The sequence below is a fragment of the Siniperca chuatsi genome, linkage group LG15 (assembly GCF_020085105.1).
Source record: "Siniperca chuatsi isolate FFG_IHB_CAS linkage group LG15, ASM2008510v1, whole genome shotgun sequence".
NCBI lineage: Eukaryota > Metazoa > Chordata > Actinopteri > Centrarchiformes > Sinipercidae > Siniperca > Siniperca chuatsi.
This window is the reverse complement of record NC_058056.1, coordinates 18,125,511-18,150,463: the sequence shown is the minus strand read 5'-3', so window position 1 is coordinate 18,150,463 and position 24,953 is coordinate 18,125,511. Positions and strand designations below refer to the sequence as shown.

At 39.9% G+C, this 24,953-nt stretch overlaps 1 protein-coding gene and 1 long non-coding RNA gene across 11 annotated transcripts in view; one reads left to right on the top strand and one right to left on the bottom strand.

Annotated features, from left to right (window-relative positions):
* Positions 1-24,953, bottom strand: part of meis2a (Meis homeobox 2a) — a 181,865-nt gene that overhangs the window by 76,333 nt on the left and 80,579 nt on the right. For 3 of the 10 annotated variants that reach the window (XM_044165866.1, XM_044165870.1, XM_044165868.1), the window contains exons 1-5: positions 4,094-4,244; positions 2,937-3,770; positions 2,227-2,453; positions 548-689; positions 227-277 (exon numbers count right to left, since the gene is read on the bottom strand). In XM_044165866.1, the coding sequence (XP_044021801.1) occupies positions 227-277; positions 548-689; positions 2,227-2,453; positions 2,937-2,948 (432 nt within the window). In that variant the 5' untranslated portion in view covers positions 2,949-3,770; positions 4,094-4,244. Of the gene's footprint in view, positions 1-226; positions 278-547; positions 690-2,226; positions 2,454-2,650; positions 2,837-2,936; positions 3,771-4,093; positions 4,245-24,953 lie in introns of those variants that run through there. The other 7 variants (XM_044165871.1, XM_044165873.1, XM_044165874.1 and 4 more) reach the window with 5 other exon arrangements.
* LOC122861450 lies at positions 4,328-9,681 on the top strand. The gene is made up of 2 exons (XR_006374489.1): positions 4,328-5,065; positions 6,766-9,681. It is a non-coding gene; the product is annotated as an uncharacterized LOC122861450 (long non-coding RNA).

The following is a 24,953-nucleotide window of genomic DNA, read 5'->3' as shown; positions in this document are numbered from 1 at the left end:
CATCACACACTGGGTTAGTTAGATGGGAAGACTGAACAATGACAGCGGCAAATGTGGTCACACAGCTTCACTTAAAAATTGATCTGGCATCTGTGGGGAAGTTTAAATCATATGTTCACATATTTACTATGTGATGCTGCGGACACTCCAGAGTATCCCAAAACAAGGCAGAGTATAACCGCAGCAAAGCGGCAATTCTTATAGAGAGGTCAAAGTGTGCGCTTACCAAATTGTCCAACTCTGGATTGGATGAAAATAAAGGTTTTTCTGCTCGGACCTAAAATAATACACCAAATGTCAAAGTTAGTTTGGCATGAAATGTGCGGAATGTGTCTTATTTCTATCCTGAAATGTAACTCTTCAAAAATAAGACAACTCTTATCAAAGTGGAAATTCTGCAGAGAACACACACTATTCTTTAATCATATCAAGAGAAAGTTTTATTGCAATAAAAAAAATATATGAAGCAGGCAGAAAACTATGTGCCATGACGCAGCCACAACATCCAAAAAAAAAAAAGTTTTTGTAATATTTCGAAATGCTCGACCTGTTTGGCAAAGACTGCAATGTCCTCATTGAAGGAGTCTGAGGAGCAGACATCGCCGCCTGCTACGCCGGGCTCCCTCGGAGTACACGTCGCCAACTCGCACTTCTCAAAAACCAGTGCGAGCAGTGGGAATAAAGGGTGACTGCAAGAGGGGAAACACAGCCTGAGTACAAGCAGCACACCGGCTCCACAATGCCCACTGCAAAAAATGTCCAATCAACCTGCATATCTGTCGGCTCCCTGGCCCTAAAAGTCTTACTTTCCTCATAGCAACTGAAAAATATAACAGTTGAATGAGATAATTTTACTTTTTTCCCCCCACTGTGTAGTTTTTACACACTTCTCTTAAAACAAGTGACCGCATGTTAAAATAAGACAGACAACAACTAAAACAATATATCTGGATTCAAGATCATTGTTTTTAGAAGCTGTTTCGAGTTGAAAGCATGGGTGAATACGCATCTGGAAATTCTGACTTTTCGTTTTGGGAAATATGAGGATTTTAGGCTCAACATGATATTAATCGACTTGTTGAGACTGACATTTCTTGCAGTGCAAAGTGAAAACGGCTGAGAAGTCAACAAAACTCTACAAATTAATAATAATATCCCAGTGACTTCATTGTGTTGTTGTTTTTTATAGTCTACAAAAAAATTAAAATGAAATAATTTTGCGGAGTGACACTACAGACGTACTGAGTCGCCGATTACTTTATTATTTCTTCCCTATTAGAACTACAGCTTTAAAAGTGAGGCAGAGGTGAATAAAAAATGGGTAAAGTCTAACTTCCATTCAGTCAGCATCATGACACAAAACTAAACTATAATTTCAGGGGGGAAAAATGCTATTTCTAGAACAAACGTTAACTTCATAAAAGTGGCATCACTTGCTTAATTTATGTCATTTAGATTTGTGTCAGTATAAAAATGAAGGTAAACTCTATTCCGCATATATGAAACCGTGAGTAAAAGAGATGAAGAGGATTTACTCTGCACTACATCCCAGATTCTAATGACACACTGCGGATTACAGTACTTTCTGTGTACGTGTGTTAGTGAGCAATGTCTGAAAACATTTGTAAAGTTTTGCAATCATCGGTAAGAGCGTCTAAATACGTTTTCTTTCATTATTTGAGAATAACCTGATAAAAGTATAATTATTAAGGCACACGGTGCGTTGTGTTACTGCAAACAATATTTGAAAACATTTGAGAAGTTTTGGCAGGCAGCAACGAGAGAACGTTTAAACGAGTAGAGACTATTTTAAAAGATAGGCAAATAATAGTGGGAAGAAATATTAAAGCAAACTTTAGAACATGGAACAATTGTTATGATGTTTAAAATTGTTTTTTTTTTATATTCCCATGCAGTCTGTGGCGTTCAAGCTTGGACTATACACAGAGAGCTTCCATATTATTTTATAGCTTGTATTTCAAGCTCAAGGCTTACTCTAACTTACTGCAGGCTCGACGATGCCTTCTACAATGCGTATAAAATTACACATCAACTAAACTCCGCTGACCAACAATAGAGCTCCAAAATTGCGGTCAATTCTGCACAAAACAGCATTTAAATTTAGCGGTGGGGGAGAAACTCCAACAAAACAAACTTATAGAAAAGCTGAAAACTTGGGGGGAAAAAAATATAACTGTACGCGTATTTGGTTCATGCAAACCTTACCCATAAATTTGATCTTTATCCCTCTTTAAAACGTCGTTGACAGCAGAGCCCATGCTGGTGGGCATAACGTTTGGATGAGGAGCGTGGGCTCCGTAGTGCTGGCTGGCGTGCAGCGGCGGTCCGTGGTTCAGGTGGTGGACCTGGGGAAGCGGCCGGGGAGCATGCGGGTCCCCGTACATCGACGCCGTGACTCCGTCCATCCCACCGTAATGGGCCAGCTCATCGTACTGGGAATAAAATCAGAGCAAAAATCAGCGGGCTGCCCGGTTACTTTTTTAAACAAATGTGAAAAGTACAAAAAGCATGCCGTCTCATTTTGAATATACACAAAGGAGAAACTAATAAGCTGTTGCTTTGAAAATGCGCTGCAGCCAGGGCAGAAAAGTGCCATATATTATATATCTGCTAAACGGTTTGTCATTACCAAAAACATTATAACTTAGGTGCTCCACGAAAGACAGTTTGGTGGGTGAAAAGAGCGAATTAGTTTGGAGTCTCCTGCGAAACTGCTCCACGGCTGTCGTGGAGGCTGTCGGTAAAAGCAGAGGCTGTCACTTTGCTTGAAGAGTAAGGGCGCTGCAACAATGTCAAATACAGCGGCTTTGATATGAATACTTTGTAAATTTGCCACCACCCGACAAGAGGTTATCGATACGAGGGCCTCCCTACAGTGGATTTGAACAGGTAAGTGTAGGAGATTTAAAACCTACCCTTTGCGCCATCAGGCTGCGCTCCAATAAACTCCTGAATCTGTCGTATATTTAATATCCCAGTCCCGGTTAGAAAGTGATTTAGTGGCAAGATTCCTTTTTCAACCAACTTTGCGACTTCTCCTATTCGCCAGTGTGGTTCAGTAGAAAACGTAGCATCGGGGAGTTTTGCAATTTTTCTTGTTTTCCCTCTTTCCTCGGAAAAAAAGAAAAAAATGCGCCAAAGTGAAGGTTACAATCGGCCCATCAACAACCTGCATGTAACTAAACTGTCGTGTCTCATGGCTTTTTGCCACTCCAGCTGTCAATCAAAGCCAGAGGTTGTCAAGGTAATGAATGAATGACGGTTGGTGATAATGTTCAAGAGAAGGACGAATCTTTTTAGTCCGTTTTCATCCCGCAAGTCCGCGTCTCCTTTAATGCCTCCAGATCGCTATCTTGTTTTATTATCACTGTAAAAAAGAAAAAAGCAGTAGAAATTAAGAGATTGCGATTCAGATCTTTCCTTTCTTTCCCCCGTAGGTATTTCGTCTATCTGGCGAAACTGAGATGAGTGAGTGTCAGCGAGTGTTGGCAGGTTGGCTGCTAGCTTGCTTATAGAAACAGAGTCAGTTCGCAGCGCTGAGCGGTGGGCGAATGAAATGACGGATCCCGGAAGTAGTGGTGGCCATAGCCAGTCCTACAGCAGCTCCAGAAAAGAGAGAGGAGAGACCAAATCTTGTGATATGCAGAGTATATGCGAGGCACAGGGACGGCTTCAACTCCACACTGGGGGTAAAAGCCAAACCAACACAGCTCCAACTCCCACCCAATTCCTTTTCGCAGAGAAGAGTCCTAAAGAAAAAGCAGAAAAGGCTGAATGAGGAAGGTTTACCAGCGCGGACACTTCTGCTGCATCTCATCTGAGTTAAATTAAACATAACACTGAATGAATTAAACTACACGAATCATGATTTAGAGTTTTAAAAAAGTCCATTTTAACGCAGAATTGCGCACGAAGCATGCCTTTTACCCACAGATAAACAATGCATATTTTAACTGTTATCCATCCTTACAGTCAGTGATAAAAGTTAAAGAAAAGCATATAAAGCATCTTCAGCTAAAATTCTCAGGACATCTTATGAATGCTGAGTTTAATATATAAGCATGACGCTTACTTGTTATCTGTGTTGTGGTTATAAGCCGGTGTGCCTAATATCTCAGTAATACCTCCTAATCTTACAGCTAATTATTGCTCTGGTCTTTTTTGCAAATTAAAGTCACGCAGCACCCCTCCAAGCCCAGAATGAACTTTTCCAAGAGGAAAAAAAAAAGCTTTTGTGGAGAAAGTAATTTTGTATGTTTCTTTCGTCCAATCCCCTCTCTTGATAGAAATATGTGCCTTACCTCAGAGTAGTCAATTATCAAAGCTCCCCAAGATCATCAATCATGTGAGGAGATTGAAGTTTAGAGGAGGAGCAACTCCGGCCATCGATTGCAGCGAAGCCCTTTTTGGAGCCTGAGCACTTTTACGCACAAAACAGAAGCAGGCCATCTATCCCCTTTAATATTTAGCTCCATCAATGCTAATATGGCATCGTGGCTGTATTGGCAGATACTCACATAAAGGCTCCATTTATGGCTCCGTGACATTTTTGATGGTGGAAATTAATTATTCACAGGTTAGGATTAAGGTAGACACGCTCAGGGAGATGGGCTGTGGCTACCGTTGGAGGGTCAATAAACTCTCCCAACAAACAAAATACCAAGCAGAGTTGCTCAGGGTCGATTACAGAAATAGCAGTTGTTTTTTTTTTTTTAAAAAGGGAAAAGATTTAATAAATGAAACCGTGACAACAGTTATGTTTGTTGGCATAAAGGGGGGTGGGAAGTGTAGGACTGCAGGCTTTGACAAACGGCTGTGTGGACATTTCAACGTGCAATACCCCGGGAAGGAGCTGCAGAGCGGTGCGCAGAGAGCCAAGGCATTCACCGTCTCCAAGTCTCTCTTACACTCTGTAAACACAACCAGCCCGGCAGACTCTGCTATTGAAGACTGATATTTTCATAAGCTAAATACTATCGTTCACGTTGATTTGTGCACTAACGCTTGACTTTTTTTCCCCATCTTCCTCTTTTGGACAACCACGGTAAGTAGCATAAACCTTATACTGTATCTACCGCTTTGTTGTGAACGCGCGTCCATTCACGGCGCAGTGAAGGGGACGTTTTGAGGCTGGACTATAAAAAAATAACGTAGAATATATTTTCATATACATGTTTAATCTGCCGTTAAAGCGCACACTGTTTCCTAAAAATCCAAACGCTGGAGCGAATTTTTAAATATAGCCTACGCACTTTTAGATCTTGCAATTTTTCCGCATTTCTTCCCATTTATTGTGGAAATATGTGATTTGCCCCCGAGGAGAGGGATGTAAACACCCGAAGAGCGTGTGAAAATAGCAGAGGCTAATTATGCGTGTCCAATGTACGGCTCCACAGAAACACATCCTTCCCTATAAAACTTCCAGAAACGACTCCTAACGACGTGAAATTTCAGACTCCTTCTTTTGTGAACTATTTGTTTGAGTAATTAATAGAAGCTATAAACACAAGACATCATCATTAACAATATTTAGGCTGTGAAATAGGTTAATTTCGCTTAATAACAGCTTTTGATGTGACATTACACATGTCGGTGTTTAATTTTCTAATTTTATTTTAATCATCATTCACTCAATAGGTAATTAAAATTAATTTTCCTCATAAACAAGACCTGTGCCAACTTAAACTCCCCTGCTTATAACCTGACCGCGTTTACAAGCCAGATAATTCCAGGAGGACACCTATCACAGACAATTACACTTTTTAAGTAGTTTTATATTTCTTACAAGTGGCTTTCACGTTGCGACCATTTTCAGGTGCACACACAACTCTTACGCGTATGAAAAAATCAGTGGATGGCATTAACAGGCGGTAAAATTTCATCTGGTGGTGTCAAATTGAGGTCAGTTTAGGGTTAAAGCTCTCGGTGTCCGTGTGGGACATGGCCAGCTGCGTTTGGATTCATTAGGGGGGGAAGAGGATCCATTTCAAGGAAAACACTACTGGCACAACCACCAGGCTAAAGATCCACTGCATGTCACATCCTAAAGGTGCACCAGGACCGCCTGCATGCGATACCAGCACTGAACTTCCACTCTGTTTACTCTTTGCAGGACTTACAATCCCTCTCCCCCTCTCCTGCCCTGCAGGGCTCGGTTGTTCACACACACAAGCCTGTTGCTAAATATGGAGAGAAATGCATTGTTGATTTAATTCCCTCAAAAAGATCACCGATATGAAACGAGCTTCAAATCCTCTTAGTGACCCTAAACACTCCTGGAGAAACAATTGGCGCTCAACCGCAGGAACAAATAAAATCGCCCTAATCTTGTTTGTAACTTTGTTCTTCTTTGGCCCTCTTCAGTATTTGAGATTATGTAAATCAGCTAAGCTAATGTATAGAGGCGCCCGAGATAAGACTGGATCATAGACTGACTACTGGAGAGGCTCGGAAAGTAAAAACCTTGCAGCATGTCCCTTTCTTTTTTCTTTCTTTTTTCAAATTTAAAAGAAATGCAGCTGCTGATGCATAATTTAACTTTAAAGTTCAATTTTTGCACAAAATAAAAGTAATGCAGTTTTACGTCGCCCCGTGGGTCCCAACTGTAAAGAAGGCAACTGATGAAATTCCATCAATCATCTCCACCAACTGCATTTGATTTTCCTCATTTGTCGACATATTTTTAGATGATTTTATTTATGATTTGTTTATAATAATTTGGCTCCTCTGTGTTTTCCTCTGCAGAAAGCATTACCTCACTCATCTGAATCTGAACTCTTTTTGACCCCGGAGTGAAATGTGACTAGGATTTCAGAAAGTGGAGTGAACAACTCAAATACTTGTAAAAGTTTCGCGACTAACTGTAAATTCTTCAGCTCCAAAGCCTCATTTTCCCCTCCACCGATTCTCAGAGTCTGGTGTCAGAGGGTTAGTAAAGGGAGGAGGGAGGGAGAGAGACAAAATGTAACTGTGGCTTTTCCCTTCATAGACTCATTAGAAAATCTGCGGCCATGTAGCGACACCTGGCGGCCGCAGCGGATGCCGAGCTGTCGAAAGCTTTGCAATAAATGAGAGAAGGCCCGCAAAATAAACCAAACAATGATTGACTCAGTTTACACAAATCTCTCCACAAATGTCACCAAGATCAGTGTTTTAAAATTAATATGAAAGGGATTGCAATCAAATTAGTAATTTCTCACAACACAGAAACGTAGCCTAAATCTAAAATATGAATATTATAAAATGCAGATTTTGTGTCAGTGAGCTTGTCTAAATGGAGCGTCCCATGCATTTGTTTCTTATAATGTTTTATTTGTTCGCTGCCAGTGCTTTGACCATAAATTCGGTTGAACTGTTTACACCCTTCACAGCTGATGCTGTTACAAGATTGTGACTTGTGCCGAACAAAATAGAAAAATGTGGGCTTTATTAGTCGCAGTTTGTCTTTAATTTCGTGTGCAAGAATTATTTTGATTTTGTAAATTTATGTGGGTTTAAAATGTATTTGAAATGTAAATCGGCATTCGTATAAATCCAAATCAGTTAGATAAAAATATTTAATATGTAGCCTTATAGGGTATATAACCCCAAAACACACTGATGCTTATATGATTATTTTAATATTAATATAATCCGGACGACTTTTATTATGTGCTTTTATACGCGTTGTTGCATGTTAAAATAAAAAAAATGAACAAATGAATCAGTAAGAGTTCAACTATCGCTCAAGCGAAGCCTAAAAATGTAAAAGAAAAATAACATTCAATGGATTCATATTGTGATTTGGAAAACAGCGCGACGAAGTAATCAACATTATTATAATAAAATATAAATGTTGGAAAATAACTTATTTAAAATTCTTCTTTATGTCGATTAAATTCTTTCAGATGTAAAAGTATATTGCCCCCCCCCCCCCCCAAAACGAATTTCAAAGCTATAAGTGAATTTTTCTAACATGTGCACAAAATAAAAACTTCCTGGTCAAACTACAACTCTCGGCCATGTCTGCAGCCTCTCTGCAGCCTCTCAGCTCTGCTCGGCTGAGACACAGTTGGAGCAGGTCACCGCCGAGATTAGAGCCCGTCGTTAACGCCTGTGCGGATACACCAAATGCTGATTTAATGAGCTTGCATTGGGTGTTGTCCCAGAATACCTGGTGTGCATGTGTTAGTAACGCCACAGACTATAATCCCTGTGTTTCCTCCTTAACACGTGGCTTTAGGGACATCCTATAGCCTCCATTCACAAAGGTGCTTGTGGAGATTTTAGTATGATTTCTTTTTTTGTTTTATTCCAGTTAGATTGAGCAGGTCGAAGCCTATAAGGCCCGTATCCAGCCACATTACCAGATGTAATTGAGAGAAGTTTAAGTGGAGGCCGGGAAACCGAGGAGTTAATAGCGGTGACCCTCTTGCTGTGCCTCTGTCGCTCATCATTTATCAGGCTTAAGGGGCTTAAACAGGCAGCACAGACCCACCTTTTATTACATATCAAACCCTCTCTCCCTTATCTACATTATAGGGAATCCATGCATCGTTGCCTGTTATGCGGATTTGGAAATAGAAACATGTCCAATAAAGTCGACCTCCTCCGCTGATCAGAGGAAATATGGCTTTAGGCGCTGCAGAGACAACCCCAGCGGTTTAAGCCTTTATTAAATTGTCTTAATTCCCCTCTACACTTTGAAATGAATACAAATTCCACTCTTGTGTTGTTTGTCCAGTGCGGAAGCGGGGGAATGTAAGTGCGGATGTTTTCACGGTTCCCAATATGATTAGAAAGGGAATAAAATAGCACCGAGTTAAAGCACGCTGCCTCCAAACTGCAAAACTTGTCCAGAACCGAAATAATGCATGAAGCGTTAAAACTCGGGAGCATGAGAGACATTCAACAAGGCTGTAAAGAAAATACATTTGCATCTCTTATCTCAACTCACGCCGAAGATATCAGGCAAAACTACCTGCACACATCGAAGCTGCTTTAGTCATAAAATTAAGTAAAAGGTGAGAAAAAGAGACAAGACTTCGGTGTGAAAAGCTGGGATATATTTAGCCTGTCTTGTGTGTCATTCTCTTTTATTTATAGCCTTAATGAATTGCATGTCCTTTATAGGGAGGCAATTAAAGCAGCTGCTTACTCTTAACTCTGTGCAAATGTAACCTAAAAGTTTAGTTTTGTGATTTAAATTAAAAATCTTTATATTGTATATTTGGCTACAGGAGAGGGATATTGTTTGTTTTTTTGTTTTTTTAAATAAATGCAGCCACAGTGTTTCAGTTAAACTTCAGGGCCAAGCCTAAGTTGTCTGCTGGTTTCCTCCAAGGAGAGCTCAGTCAGTCAGCCTGAACGCAGCTGCAGTCACATGGAGTGATGGGTTTTGATATTCTAGTCACACAACAGAGTAAACACTGCTCTCCTATTCAATAAACATCATTGACAAGGTTCCATACAGCTATTTGAAATACTGGGCTTAACCCCATTGAGAAACACCATTTTGTTATTTGTAAATGAAAAAAAAAATCACAGTTAAATTCCTTTCCTTATCTTTTAGTCTGTATCATGTACCCATTGTAACAAATTATACTTTGTTCTCTGAAATTGTATTGTACATTTTGTAACTTCCATGATTTCCTGGTGCCATTAAAATATTTTTAAACTGTATTTTGGTTTGTCTCTTCTCTTTTATGTTCAAAATGTGTTTCTGCTTCAGCACACATGAAATACGCACATGCTCATACGTAAAAGGTTTCAATGAATAATTTTCTCTCTCTCACACACACACACACACACACACACACACACTACAGACTATGAGCTAATCAAATGACCCAAGAGCCAAAAACTGTTAATATGAGTTACAATAAACTTGCACTTAGTGTATCTTCTCTCTCAAGTATCTCTCAGTGTCTGACCTCATGCTCTCTCCCTTCACAGCATGGGACAGTCCCAGTAGAAAAACCACTGCTGAACGTTTAAAAACACACACGAGTTGCTTAACACAACACAGCACGTGTCTTAGTCATGGCTCCACTCGTTTGAAATATTTGCAGAAAACAATGCAGCTAAACAAATGCAGATGGCTTGTTTGTGTTTGTGTGTTTTGTTTTTGTCCCCTTGCTTTTTGTTTTCTTCCTGTTTATGTGTTCCCATTTCCATCTCCTCTCCGATACCCACAGCCCAGGCCTCCACCCTCCCCCACTTCACTCCCTCCTTTCCTCCCTCCCTCAACTCTGGTTCTGCAGGAGTTCACATGATCAAGCAAGGTACTCAGGTAATTTACCTGGCATTGTCAAATAAAGCGACCACTGATTCAAATGAGGAGTGAAATATCAAAGACCAGCATTGCCTTTGCAGCCACTGCTTATCCACACAGGAGACAGAGAGGAGATCTGAGAGCTCGGGGACCTGCAGAGAGGCAACAACAACACTCAGCCTTCGCTTCCTAGATAAATATCACCAATGGAAGCAACTGAGCCAAACATGCCCAGGTTCACCGGCAACAGCGTATTTATTTGTATTACATATCATACTTGTCCATTATTAGCTTGTGGTATCCATTATAGCGGCCGCAGTGCAACTTTTACAAGAGGTTGCAGCATTTATTCTATACTTCAGATACAAAAAAGGGAGGAATAAAGAGAAGCAAGTCGCTAAGATTAGAAATGAATAGCGCATTAATGTCTGGCATTGTAAAAGTCCAAAGTCCTCAGCCTTATTAGTTCAGATAACCACAGCAATCATTTAGAATTTGCAGAGTTTGTATTTTAATTTTCCTCTTGCTGAAAGTTGTACAGGCTCAAATGAACTTTTGAAATCAGCATGCACAGCTTTTCTCCCCCTGCACTGCATGATTCTGCTTTTACAACATAATCTAATACACTATGTAATTTCTTCAGCTGCATAATGACGCCTTGATTTGAGCAGGGCTGACAACAAGACCTTTGACACTTTGACACAGTAAGTGGAAGGTGATCTCAATGAACAATGTCATTGCTCTGGAAACAACCCCTACGAAACCTCATTTCTGCTCCTTTCACATTCGAACTAGACAAGCGGCGTCCTGGGATTTCAGTTGAGCACAGAGAGAGTACCCGTAATTTGACTTGCCACATCTAAATGGAAGTTGAATAGGTTACATTGTGCAACAACAAATAAAATGCTCACAATGCTTTAGTGACTGTTTTTCATGGTTGGAGGCGAAATAGGGTTGGTGACGATGTTTGAGTGTTTAATGCTATAAACACACAGACTTCCCTCCCTCTGGCATATGGAAGGCTCCCAGGGACACTTTGCATGTAAATATTCATAGGGTGATGGGATGGGCTATTAATTATTAAGCACAGTAAAGAAGTGTAATACTTCGGCATTTAACACATGAATCTTATTTTTTATTTGCTGCACCCGAGGATGAACATTTCGAGGTGAGACGAGACATTTTTCACAAAATGGTTCTCATTGTGAGGCTGAAAAAATAAGGGTGTGCTTAATAATGATGACTTTAAAGAAATAAAGAGTAATAATTCTCACATTGAACATGAGCAATGTGTATACATCATTGACATCTGAGCTAAAAGGCAAAGTAAGTTAAACTGTCTTTTCTGCTTGATTTTTCATATATAAAGTGGAAGTTTGAGCACTTCCTGTGTAACTTTCTAGGTGAACTACATCAGTACTCATTCCTGCAGCTCTTTTCCTCTGCACAGCCTGGCGGCCTGTGCCTCTTGACAGACTGTCACAGCATGATGGAGCTCGAGTGGGGCCACCAGCGAGAGGTGGTTAGAGGTCCATACCTGAGCTTCACACTCCAGACATTTGACAACTGAGGAGAGAAGTGGTCCTATATGACGGTAAAGTTAGATAAGGGGAGGAACAGCGGATAGTGAAAGAAAGTGTAATTCTATACTTGTGGTATAATATGGACACTGAGGGTGTTGTGCTGAAGCAGTATCATGTTTAAAGACACCACATTCTGCCTCTTCTATATTCACTGTATCTCTCCCTCCGAAGCAGCATGCATTTCTGAGAGTTTTTCAATTACAAGCAGAAGAAAAAAATGACCTAGATACAATCAGGTCTTTGAGAGTTTGCATCCTATTGTGCCAGTGACAGAAATGAACCAGTGATCTACATCATTTGTGTTGACATGAGTCAGAATCAAAAAGGACACTGCCACTCTACAGGATCCCTGCATCGCTGCAATCCAATTCAATTCATTTGTGACCTGAAAAACTCAGTATCATCTGAGTGGAATTGAATTAACAATTTCCCTAGCTGATTTGGTCTTTTTAAAAACCCTCATTACACAGAAGCATTGTATATATTATCGAATCCCTTAGAGGAATATGGAACGAGGAGTCTATGTTCATCCTATCATCACCAAGTTGTAATATTATAATCAATTAGCATGGATGAACTAATTGTCCAATCTCTCACTTGCTAATTAACCCTGGAAATATAAATGGGACAAACTAATGCACCATTTTTTTTTTAAAGGGGATGCACAAATTGAGCTCATGCTTTAGTTAACATGGTTGGTTTCTTCAGCGGGTCGTCAATATGTATGAGCTACATCAAAGCGTAGAGATAGAAATGAGGCCTGCACAAAAGCGGAACACATTTTAGATCCAGAATATGCAAATGTGTTGGTTTTTGTTGAACTCTGGTGTTTGCATAACTTCGGTTGACACCGTCTATGAGAGCTTTTCTGTGCCACTTGTGTACAGACTACAAAACACACTGTCCTTTGGGATATTTTATTTTAAAAGGAACACTTGGAGCTCTGCATAAATACACTGAATTTCAATGCATTTGGTAACAGTTCTTATTTACAAATTGCCACAGCCTAAATGTGTCTGAAATGACATCATTTTATGTAGAGTATCACTCAGTCACTTGAATGTCATACATGAATGTGATGTGTATGTCACACTGCAGACAAAAGGGTGTCAACACTAGACCAGCACTTGTGCTGTTATGCTGATGACTGGAGCAGAGCAAAAATTCACAATGACTCCAGACAACAATTGAATACTGAACAAGAAACTCCAGCAAAATCAGTGATATGTTTGCTTGTGTAACTGCACACTAAAGTTTCCAGGGAGTTGCCCTTGACTGACATATGGTATGATTCACTAACAGAAACCAAGCAAACAATTAGACTACTGTAAAAGCAGCCAGCAATTGAATGTCTTCTAATTTACTAACAAAACTATTAAGCCAGCCTGTAAAATCCAGTGACATTAAGATATTTTTTTAGTGCAAAGACACTATCATGTGTTAAGAATAAATCTCACACTCATACAAGATGGGCTCATGCAATAAACAAAAAGCCAAGATAAGAAATTGGCCCAAAATGGCAGCCAACTTTTTGTTTTCGATATTCAGTCCTTTGTTCTGTGTTGTTGTCAGATTTGAAATGTAATACTATTTTTCACCTGACTCCATCTGTAGAGAAGATATCATGCATTCTCCTTTAATATTCACTAGTTGTTAATTATTAAAGGTATGTATTTGAATTATAAATATACTAGTTATACAGAAGTAGGCAAAGCAGGCATATAGCCTGAGGCTAAATTCCTCCATTACCCATTATTTTCCAGTCTGCCGTCTCCATATGCCTGCCTCCTATTCCTATGTCATCTCAAAAAACACTGAGGCATTCCTTTGTACTTACCTACCCCTCCCCACTTTGGCCACCCGAAAAATCTCCCCCTCCATACATATGTGTGCTGCTTCCTTGAAGTAGGATGTCACACTTGTCTTAAATATAATGAATCACTATCTTCAAGGCATCCCTGGATCCCAAACACTCCCCACAGAAACCTGCCTAGTCCTCCCCGTTTCGAGCCTTCCTACATGTCACAAATCATCCGTTGTGGAGGGCTCTTCACTAAATCATTAACATTGTCAGAAATGACTGGGCCAAGAATGGGAAGAGCCCAGTGATGCAGCGGAGGCGTCCGTACGTATAATGGGAATATAGAATGGTAAACAAAGAGACGCAGCCTTATACCCGCTCTTCCCTTTTCCTTGCTGTTCCCCTTTGCCTCCCCTTTGGTTTTTTTATTTCTCTCCTCTTCCATGGGATTTCTGAACAACAAGAAAGAAGTACAGTGTGAGGAAAAGTAAATAAACTGTCAAAGAAGTTTAACAACTCTCGTGAAATTCTTAACCTCTATTCTCTTAACTGCTGTGGAGTTTTTCCTTTCTCCTTGGAGTTTTTCCTAAAAGCTCTTTGTTGTAAACATGCTGTAAAGAACTGTGCTGTGCAATATATGAGATTATGTCTCTGTGCCATTTTGATAACAGGTATCTATGAGTCCTCTGTTGAGAGAATAATCAAAAATATGACTTCTTTTCCTCACTCGGGTTGTCTAAAACTGCAGTGGCTTTGTTGTCACAGCATGATAATTCTCCTGTCATACAGCATTATAGTTTGTTTCATATATGTGGCAAGTCTTAAAATGCAAGCTCCTCATGTGATGCTACTCATCAGGCGATTTCCATTTAGTGCTATAGCCACACTTATATCTTCACGCATACACTCCTACCTATGCTATCATCCATCAAAAGGATTACTAATTTTCCTTCAATTTCCGTTGCTCTCCTAAGAATCTAAAGGATGATTGATAATAGATGAAGGAAAAGCACAGTGGTACTGTTTTTAACCTTGCTCAAGTCATTAATCCGCTTTATACCCATGAAGGTAGTAAAGGAGACAATGAATTAGTCATTAAAGCACAGGTCAGTTTATTAGAATTCCTGATTGAACTGTAAAACGACTTCTCCCAGGCGGAAGGAGGAATCTGCAAAACCAGGGAGAAAAAAGGAGCTGAGGGAAGCTGACAGAGGAATTCCTGCACGAGTGCATTTTCTCTTGAAGATAATGACAGAGGGGTGTATTGGTATCCATCGTTCACCTGACAAAATAATGCCTAATTAGCGCAAGCTGTGTATCTAAACATAGTCAGAGAAGAATCACATGCCAAGTATCATTTGAAAATGATCAAAGTACGGAAATGATGCTGGCATGACAGATGAGGAGAGTGCACACACACATATGCACATACATATAAACACACAGAACCTGCAGTGACCATTTATTTGGTTGAACTTGCTCCATGTCTCTGCTAAGATGTAATGTTGCTGATGTGAGTGCTGGCTTATGTTTGTCACCATTTATTAAGTCATGTGGTAGTTGGCTCCACTCCACAGGAAAAGTTCAGACGGCCTCGGATGTTTGCTGCTCCCTAAAACGGAGTAATGATCTAATGACTGGGGGGGGGGGCACGCAGGGAGAGGATGTAATGGATAGGATCAAACCAAAACATACCGCAAAGTTGGCACTGTTAAACAATGGATGCAGTCTGTTGCGGAGTAAGTCTGTTCACAAAATTCTGCTACAGGAACATAACTGCATAGACTTCATGTCAGAAAGTGTAAAAATACATTGAAATATAATAGAAAATAATGATCAATGGTTTTTAAAATCTATATCTATTACTGTCAGAGGATTATCACAGGAGCACTGTTCACCGTTAATATTCTGAAATTACTTGGAATACACGAGTGTTACGTTTAACAGTTGCTTGTAAACACCATCTTCCACTCCCAATAGCCTGCATAAACACATATTCCAGTTATGAGAAACCAGAGTATGACAGCTGAGATATGCCATTATTAGCCAGCATTCTCAGGCATGTAAACATCTTACTCCATTAAATGGTGATTTTGTGGCCTGTGTAAACTCTGTTTCCATGGCAGCAAACTCAATATTGTTTATTTATGTAAACAAGGGTGTTTGTGAATAGGATATGAAGATCAATATAAACAGCCTATCCTAAATATGACCAAAACAGAGATGGGCTGTTGTGGAATATTCTGTTATCACCATGCATCACTTGAAGGGTGTAAACAGCATTTATTTTGTGTCCCTGCTTGAATTGTGAGCTGCAAGATTGTTTTGAAACCAATCACAGCCCGAGGGCTTTCAAGAGCTGATTGCAAGATGTCATGCTAACCAGGAAGGCCACTTATCACAGTGGTGGACTTCAGAGGAGCTGGCAGGGCAGTGGGGCTCTCTTAATGTTTTGTCTATGTCACAAGAATTGAACTGAGTCAATTTAAGGAATGCTTGAAACAGCCACACCAGGTGCTTTGTGCATGTGGGCACATGACCTTGACTGTGGTGATTTCTTGTTTACAGTCATGTCTACAGACTGTCATCCCAGTCTGTCTTACTCCCTAACTAAATGGAACTTTCATTTCCTGGTTTGTAAATGAGTCTCTCCCTCTGCTTTTGTTTGATATTTATTTATTCAGTTTATGTGACAGGAACAATGCACATTAATCAACATCTCAGCTTTCACATCACTGTAAATGTGTCAGACCCTCTCTCCACCTCTCCTCCCTCCTTCCCTCATCTCACTCCTGCTCTCCTCTCTTTCCCTCACAGTGTAGTAGCCACAGCGTAACTCCAATCAGCAAATCAGCACCGTAACTCTAATGAGTGAAATTGCTTATGAGGGGAATCTGTTTCCGATGGTGGGCCCGATGATTAATGCGCACTGACAACATGTCTTTCCTCGAGGAGCTTTGCTAGGCTATGGCAGCTGTGTGACGCCACCTCCTCAAAGATGCCCCCTCTTCCTCTGAGAGGCTGACGTCCCACAGGGAGAGGGATCAACTGAGATGCTGCTGACGATCTGCTGAGGGAATTACGGAAGGGTTCACTACAACTCAACACTGAATACAATCATAATGGTAAAATTTTATCCTTACTTTACATTCCTTAAAGTTGTGATATGCCAGCATGAACCACGCAAAAGTTGCAACATAGATTGAGCTGTTGTTGCAAGATAAAACTACTGTGCCTACAGTCAGACTGTGGAGGTGAGCTACATGTTTCATAAAGTTTGTGCTATTTTACTGTTACACTAAACACTCAAATGTAATCATAATTACATCAAAAGTAACAGTTTAAAGTAGGCTATGGTAAAAAAAAAAATAGAAAAAACAGAAATCTTTGCCAGTTAAAGTTTATATTTATATAATTTAACATCCCTGAAGTTGAATAGTATTACATTTCATTAAAATATAATTATCTCCATAAACAATACAGGTGGTTGGTACTTCCATGGCTTGGATGTCCTTGATAGTCTCCTGGTTGAAACGTCAGTACAAAAGATTAACAGTTGCACTAGAAAATATATGGTTCTTTGAAAAGTAGTTGAAGGTACAAGCCTGTGCACATAAAAACATAAGGTGAGAAGTAAACTACGACTCCCAAGGTGCATTTCAGCAAGAAACATCCAATCACAGAGCTTAAAATTCCATTGTTTGCTGCTAAAGGTAGCTGAAAGCTAAAGATCTTAAATCATTTCACTTGTGGATTCTGGGTAAATTTTGGATGAATTCAGCAACTATGGCACCTCTCACTACCACGATAGACCACAATATAGGATTCCATCCTCATTGCCTACACCTATTCAAGACTGCGATAGCATTATATACAGTGCGGCTTTGGTTGCACCAAGCTGCATGAAAAAGTTTCATGTGTTAAGTTGGTCTCACAGGGGACCAATGAAAAAGTGTCCCACCACACATTGTTTCATATGAGGGAAATCTGGTGGCTGCAGGTCACCTCTGACTTCAGCTGTTCAGCCGTTTCCATTTCATCATGGGTGTACATTTCATCAGGCTCCTGTTAATGCTGAGAGATTGCTCACAACTAATGGGCATTTATGAAAGTCTTATTAATGATACATGAAATTAGCTGTTGTTTGGACAATTGTTTTAAACAAGTAAGATGATAGCACCAACAATCCCACCCCTCTACTAACTGTGTTGGGTCTGCAGTTTGAAAAGATACATTTAGCCATATATCATCTGCAATAAAAGTGTCTCGGATATGTATGAATCTATTCACATTGTAACTAGTGTGTCTTGGCTGTATAGCATGTGCTGAGTCTAGATTAATAAGGACCTATTCATCTCCATACTTCACACCTCAAGAGAATTTCTTATCTACCATAACCATTCTGTAAATTACATTACACAGACTATGAAACACTTATCCTTGGTTTGTAAGGGTCTAATGTAACATGCACCATTATCAAAGAATTTCTACCTAACGACCCAACTAACCCGAACACTCCTTTCCTCATTCTAAGCAGATGAGATGAGACCCCACTGAGCCAATGAGCTTCAACAAAACTGACTTGATTGCCAGGGCTTTAGCGTCAATGATCCTGGAATAACAAGGAGCATATTGTACCATCAGCACAGGGCTGCACAGGCAGGCCTGTTCCAGGTTAACAGGCTCTTAGATGCCTGGGCTCAATGATGGAGGTAATGACATTCATGATCCAGCAATACAGGTGAATAGGTAATCATATGGACAGTGGGAGACTACAGAGAGGCAGAAAACTGTGGAGCAGAACAACTGGACATCTTATACATTTAAATAATATGTGTAAAATTACATTGTGATTAGAAATAATGGCGGTAATATAATCCTAAATCACAGTAAATGATCAAAGATTTTATATTTAAATTCTCTACCGGTTTGATCTTTTTAAAAAGGTCAGAGGGTGAATGTGCAGAAAAACAGTAACTATAAAGTTTAACAAAAAACAAATAAGACATGATATTTAGACCATGAGTGACTAATGAAAGATTAACAACCATAAATGTGCTTTGGCATCATGTCTATGAGGCACATGTACAGTATCAGCTTTCAAGCAACTCATTATCACAGTGAGACCACTAATGTTGCTACGCATCCCTGTCAATATTTTGAGTGGAGCTGCAGTACTTTGCACAACTCTATATGAAGTGGATTGACACTCTTATCAAGCATGGAAAATCCATTTCTTGTAATTTCCGCTGTAAAGACACCTCGTCAGCCTGTCCCTGCCAGATGCCACAGTAGTGTCGAATGAGTGAAAGAAAAAATAAAATCACTTTGATTATCAAGATATGATTGACGCCAAAACAAAGAGCAGTCATAGTGCATTGTGCATTTGTTTTTAATTTTCCACAAGTTTTTATTCACAACATATGACATCTGTCACAGGGAGGCCTCTGATGTGAGTGAGATGGGAAAAAGCACATGTGGCTCTATTTGTGCTGTATGGATAACAGTGTGTTTATGAATGGCTTCATGCATTTGTGCATACATGACTTGCTTGTACATGTATATTGTATGTGTACATAAGTGCTTGTATGCATCTATATATGTTTTTTTGTTGTGTCTACAGTACATATATAAGAACATACATTGATACACTCAGTTGCCAGTTTATTAGGTACACCTAGCTAAAAGTAATAAAGTCTGATATAACAGTCCTTTAATAAATCCAATCTTTACAAAGGTTGTAATGTTCAGGTTTTGTTGAAACCATTTTAGAGAGGTGTTGATTCAACTGTATTGTTGTATCATTGTTGTATCAATGTATCATTTTGGAGTGGTGGTGCTGTTGAATTGTATTGCGTTATACTGACAGGCATTTGTATTATCTTGTCCACCTCATTTATATCAATGAGGGTAGGCTAAATAACAGAAACACCTCTCTGTATAATGCAATGCAATTCAACATTCTCCAAAATAATTATACAGTTGAATCAACACCTCTCTAAAACAGTTTCAATTAAAACTGTGAAGGCAGGTTTTATTAAAGGTCTGTTGTATCAGACTGCATTAGTTTTAGCTAGGTGTACCTAAACTGGCAACTGAGTGTACATGTACCTGGGTTGACACTGATTGTGATAGTACAAAAGAAAGGTAGCATTATCATTGCTTTACATATCTGCCTGTCTGCTAGCACCACTCATAAGCTTAGTCCCTGTCGCTAACCGCCTTGGGAGTTCAGATAATGTTCCTTGGCTGGCAGAAGACAGGTTGATAGCTGTCAGGGACAGAAACAGAATAAATGACAGGGTTTCATTGGGGCGCCTCTAAGGCGCATTAGGGACCTCAGGATCCCAATCCCCAAACACAGGATGAAGAATCATTTTGTCACAAAGGCACAGGGTCGCCCATCACTGTCTAATGCATGCCTTGATTAATCGTAGGGATGGATCAACATTATGTCCTATTCAGGGTGATGCTTAATTGCCTCCGCCATCCAGCTCATCCATTGCCCTAATGATTGTGCGTCTGCTTCCTTGGACACATGGTTAGTCTGGTGGACTGTAGCTTAGCAGGACAGGACTCCTTTAAACATCATCACCAGCTGAGAGTTTACCTTCTGCAGACACCTTTACCTCCCCCTAACCACAAATATGTGGATAAATGGAGCTGGCTTCAACGCCCGTAGCCCTGTGTTTATATTCTCAGCAGAATGTCTGCGAGTGTTAATGTATGTAGATTTCATTTCTGATGAGTGATTATTTGACTGCTCATTTTGCCTGAGATTTATGGCACTCTCTCTATCTCCTGACTGCAGTGCCACTCTTATCTTTAATAAAAGAGATGAGGACATTAATCAGGTTTTGTTGGCGGCCCTTACTAAGACATTAAATGTATTGTATGGGGTAAGTAAACACGCTTCACATCCTTCTCTCTCACAGTCGAAAGAGAGAGTGAGGGAAGGAGGGTGAGGGACAGAAAAAGGCAAGCGAGGAGGGAAAAAAACCCTCATTATATTTATCATAATTTCACATCTGCTGTTTTTGAAGCAATGTACCATGAGCCCATAAAGTGTATTACAACTGTGCATAAATTCAACTGATTTGTGGCTAGAGTAGCTAATTCCTTGAGTACATTTTAGAAAAACAAGCACTGAGCCCTGAAATTGCAATTCCATAAAGGCTTTAAATTACTGAGTACAGAATCAAAAACTTGCCTGATGTGCCGCGCATGGTGACCATGTTATAGGGAAAAGCAGCGCTCCCCGAGATAGAGACAATAAAACCTGAGATGAGTGAGCCATATACTCAAACAAAATAAAGGAAGAGAAGATGGGCTGGCTACGTGATAAAGGGGAGTGACTATCGCACCCCTGTATCTCATTTTACCCTTTTATCCATGAGGATGCATTTGAGAGGACACATTTAGTCCCCCCCCAAAATACATCTATCTCTCTCTACTTCATATCTGTGGAAGAGTTAGTGAATGGATGCCAGCACTGCATGCAAAGCACCCTCATCCAGAAACAGTTAAAACTATATGAATCTCATCATTAACAGAAAGGGGAGGATGTGTACTGTAGGATACTCCTTGACAACAGTCATGAACACACACAACAAAACAGAGAAAAGAGCAACACACATTCACACCTACAATATAAGCTTGTGCACACACACACACAGTCGGTCATGCACAGCCTCCATTCATTCATTAATTTCCTGAATCACTACAAGACAAGCATATTCAAACCTATGGGAAATTCATATTCTGCCCTTCAACTGACTTGTATGTTTTGGCATTGGTTTCTCCACAAATCAATAAAAAATCCTGGACCCACATTTGATACAAAGCATTATTTTGTTATCATGCAAACTTTAGATGTCACATTGGCTCAGATCGTGTTAATATTTCATGTCATTCTTTCCAGCCACTCTCACTCCCTTCCCTCATGCACTTCCATCCTATCACCTCCTCTATCCTCCTTCGCTGTCTCTCACCTCCCTGCTTTCTTCCTCTTCTATCTGGAGTCATTTGGGATCGGCATGAACAAGATTTTCATATCAGGTAAATGAATATCTTTATCACAGAGGCAGGAGCCAGGATGCTCAGGGAGCTGGAGAGAATAATCACACAGAGCAAACAGTCTTGGGGAAACAGAGAGGCACTCAGTAATAACAACCTCTCTCAGTCTCCCACACTGCTCTCTGTGTACATCTAAATAGCCTGCTTACTGCGGTGGATGCTGCGGGATCAATGGCCTTGCTATGGCTTAGCGCTGACCTTTGACCTTTGGTGAGCCTGTAGGAAAAAAGTGAAAGGACATGGTGGAGTTACAACATGAGTCCTGACACATTTTTGGTCAACAAATAAAACATAAGTGTAAATGTTTTAGTTAAAATTGAGACATGTTGGCCACGTTTTTAGCCATGCTAGCAATATGGCTCGATGGATGGCAATGTTTGTCTGTCCATCACTTTGGTCCAGACTGAAATATTACAATAACTATTGGATGGATGGCTATGAAATTTTGTACACACACTCATGTTCTCCAGAGGAAAACAGTCTGCTGACTGGTGATCCTTTGACTTTTCCTTTAGCACTACTATAAGGTTGATATTTTAGTTTTTAGTGAAATATTTCAACAACTATTGGATGGATTGCCTCAAAATTTGGCACACACATTCATGTCTCCTTCAGGACAAATTGTAATCACTTTGGTGTTCCTCTGACTTTTCATCTAGTGCCACCATGAGCATTATATTTTATTATTAATTTTAGTTCTGCAAAACTAATGACATTCCCATCAGCCTCAGGCGTAGGCTACTTTGTGTTTTAAGCTAATTAGCAAATGTTAGCATGCTAACACGCTAAGATGCTGACCATAGTCAACATTATACCAGCTAAACATCAGCATGTTAATGTTGTCATTGTGTGCACATGAGCACAGCATGCTGATTTTCAAAGCACCGCTGTGCCTATGTGCAGCCTCTCAGAGCTGCTAGCATGGCTGTAGACTCTTTGTCTTGTTTCTGGTTTTCACCCATTTTTCACACATTTGTCCTGGCTGTGCAGTGATCTGCACCGAAAAAAACATTACTGGTGAATTACCCTAAGGATAGACTTAAAACAAAGCACATTATTTATAATATTGATGTGCACATTTCTATAAAACTAAAGTTTTAAGCCACCTTATTAGTTATCCAACACTACAAGACTCAAATATTTTGTCACTATTGTGTGTAATGTCAGTAAGCATTATGGAGGTTTAAATAAATATGCTAAATCAATCTGTTTATATTTTACTGGTTGGTGGACATTTTATTTACCTCTGTGAATCAGAATCAGAAATACTTTATTGATCCCCGAGGGGAAACTCTTTAAGACGACAAGACGGAGCTACGGCAACAGGCAGCATGCACGTTGGCGCATGTGCACTAATTTGGAAAAAAGTGGTTGCAACTTATTCTTGTCTAATTTGGAGAGCAGAACAAAAAGCAGCTATCTCTCTTTATTACAATGCCTAACAATAGTTGATTTAATGGCTATAAATGTGTTCATTAGAAGGTTATAGTTAAGAAATATTGAAAGTATACCTAAAAGTGTCACATTTATAGTGAATGAACAGGATAATATAATCTAAAAAGGACGTGATTATATTCAGGTCTTGTCCTCCAGCATTATCTTGGAGCTCATAAAGAGATGAAATTTAATATGATGCTTTCAGTCAGTTTAATTGAATTTTAATTGCCACTTTGGACAGAAGGTTTAGATCTAATCAATAAAATATTAAACTTTTGGGGCTTTGACATGAAATGGTCTTCCTATCGCCCCAAGTGCAATGCATCCTGGGACCAGCGGGTATAAAATGCCTGTTTATGAGCTGAGGTAGCAAAGCCAACACCTTGCTGTTTTCCATAGTGTTTCAACAGAATGGACTGGATAAATAACACAAGGTGAACAAGCTGAGATTCCATTAATTACACTGGTGTGGAAGAGCAGTCGGTCACCTTCAAAGGAAGGCCTTTAATGTGCCAGAGCTATAAATATTTTGAAATGTCACACCTTGGGAAGACAGCATCAGGCCAGAGCCGGGGCGATAAATCAGAGCCGGAGAAGAACCAGGAAAGAAAAGATGGCTCTTTGGTATTTTAGAAATAATTACTGATACAAAAGGGGTAATGAATGAAGCTATAAATTACGTTAAAACAGACCATTAGGAGAGGATTAGTTTATAAAACTCGTTGCTGCTCCTTAAAATTACCCTCTCAGAATATCGCCTGTTCTACTCCATCCATAACTCATGGAAATAAAAAACATGTATGCATAATATCACACTCTGTTGATTAATGCTAAATTAATTGATTTTGTTCTGCTGCTTTTAAATAAGAATATTGTTCTTCTAAAGACGCCAGTTCTTTCTTATTAATATAATGCCACCGTAATAATGTCCATGGTCAACTTTTATGGCAACTACTAAAATCTGCAATGAATCAGTGCGTCTTTTACTTTTATCCAAATTTGAGCAAGTACAGAGCAGGTTTTTACTAAGTTAGCGCAGGTATGACCCGGACAGAGACCCATGTGCTATGTCCTGTATGTGGACCAGTCATCGTCTACCGACAGCATCACCACTATCACATACAGTTATAAATCTGAGGGAGCCCACGTTAGGCTGCTGCACGGATGGAAGGAATTTACCCTCAATCCATATAGAGAGAGCCTGCGAGAGAAAAATGACATGGCCCATCCTCTAAGGCTCATAAAAGTCTAAATTAAATATCAAATGGAACCACTGATGGATAGCGTCCCTTCCATAGATCCCCAGCGCCGCCTCTGCCTCCACTCTCTGACACGACAGGTGCTGCTCACATGACTGGAAAGCCAGACAACTTTGTTAGCAGGATTGTTCTCGGTTCAGTGTAAAGCCGCTGTGCACAAAATGAGGAAGTCAAGTAAGTGAACACAACAAGGCGCCATTATTCCTCGCTGGTTCTTGCCATAGCTGGATCCTCCCTTCCTTTCAAAGGATTCTTAAATATTGTGCATGTATGACTGAGGATGTTACCTCAGACGACTTAAAAGTGCAATTTGTCACATATCTGAATTACAGAATATATGATTCTCTGTATCTATATTTATAAACTCATGATTCTCCCATCCTCAGCAGAAGAGCACTTCGAAAGATTGCTGTCAAGCGGGAACACCTCACTGGGAGATACTGTAATACTAATGCCAACACCGCCACAATAGCTGGCGCTATCGCCAGGCTAAAACTGTACATTATGAATCATCAATTGTCGCC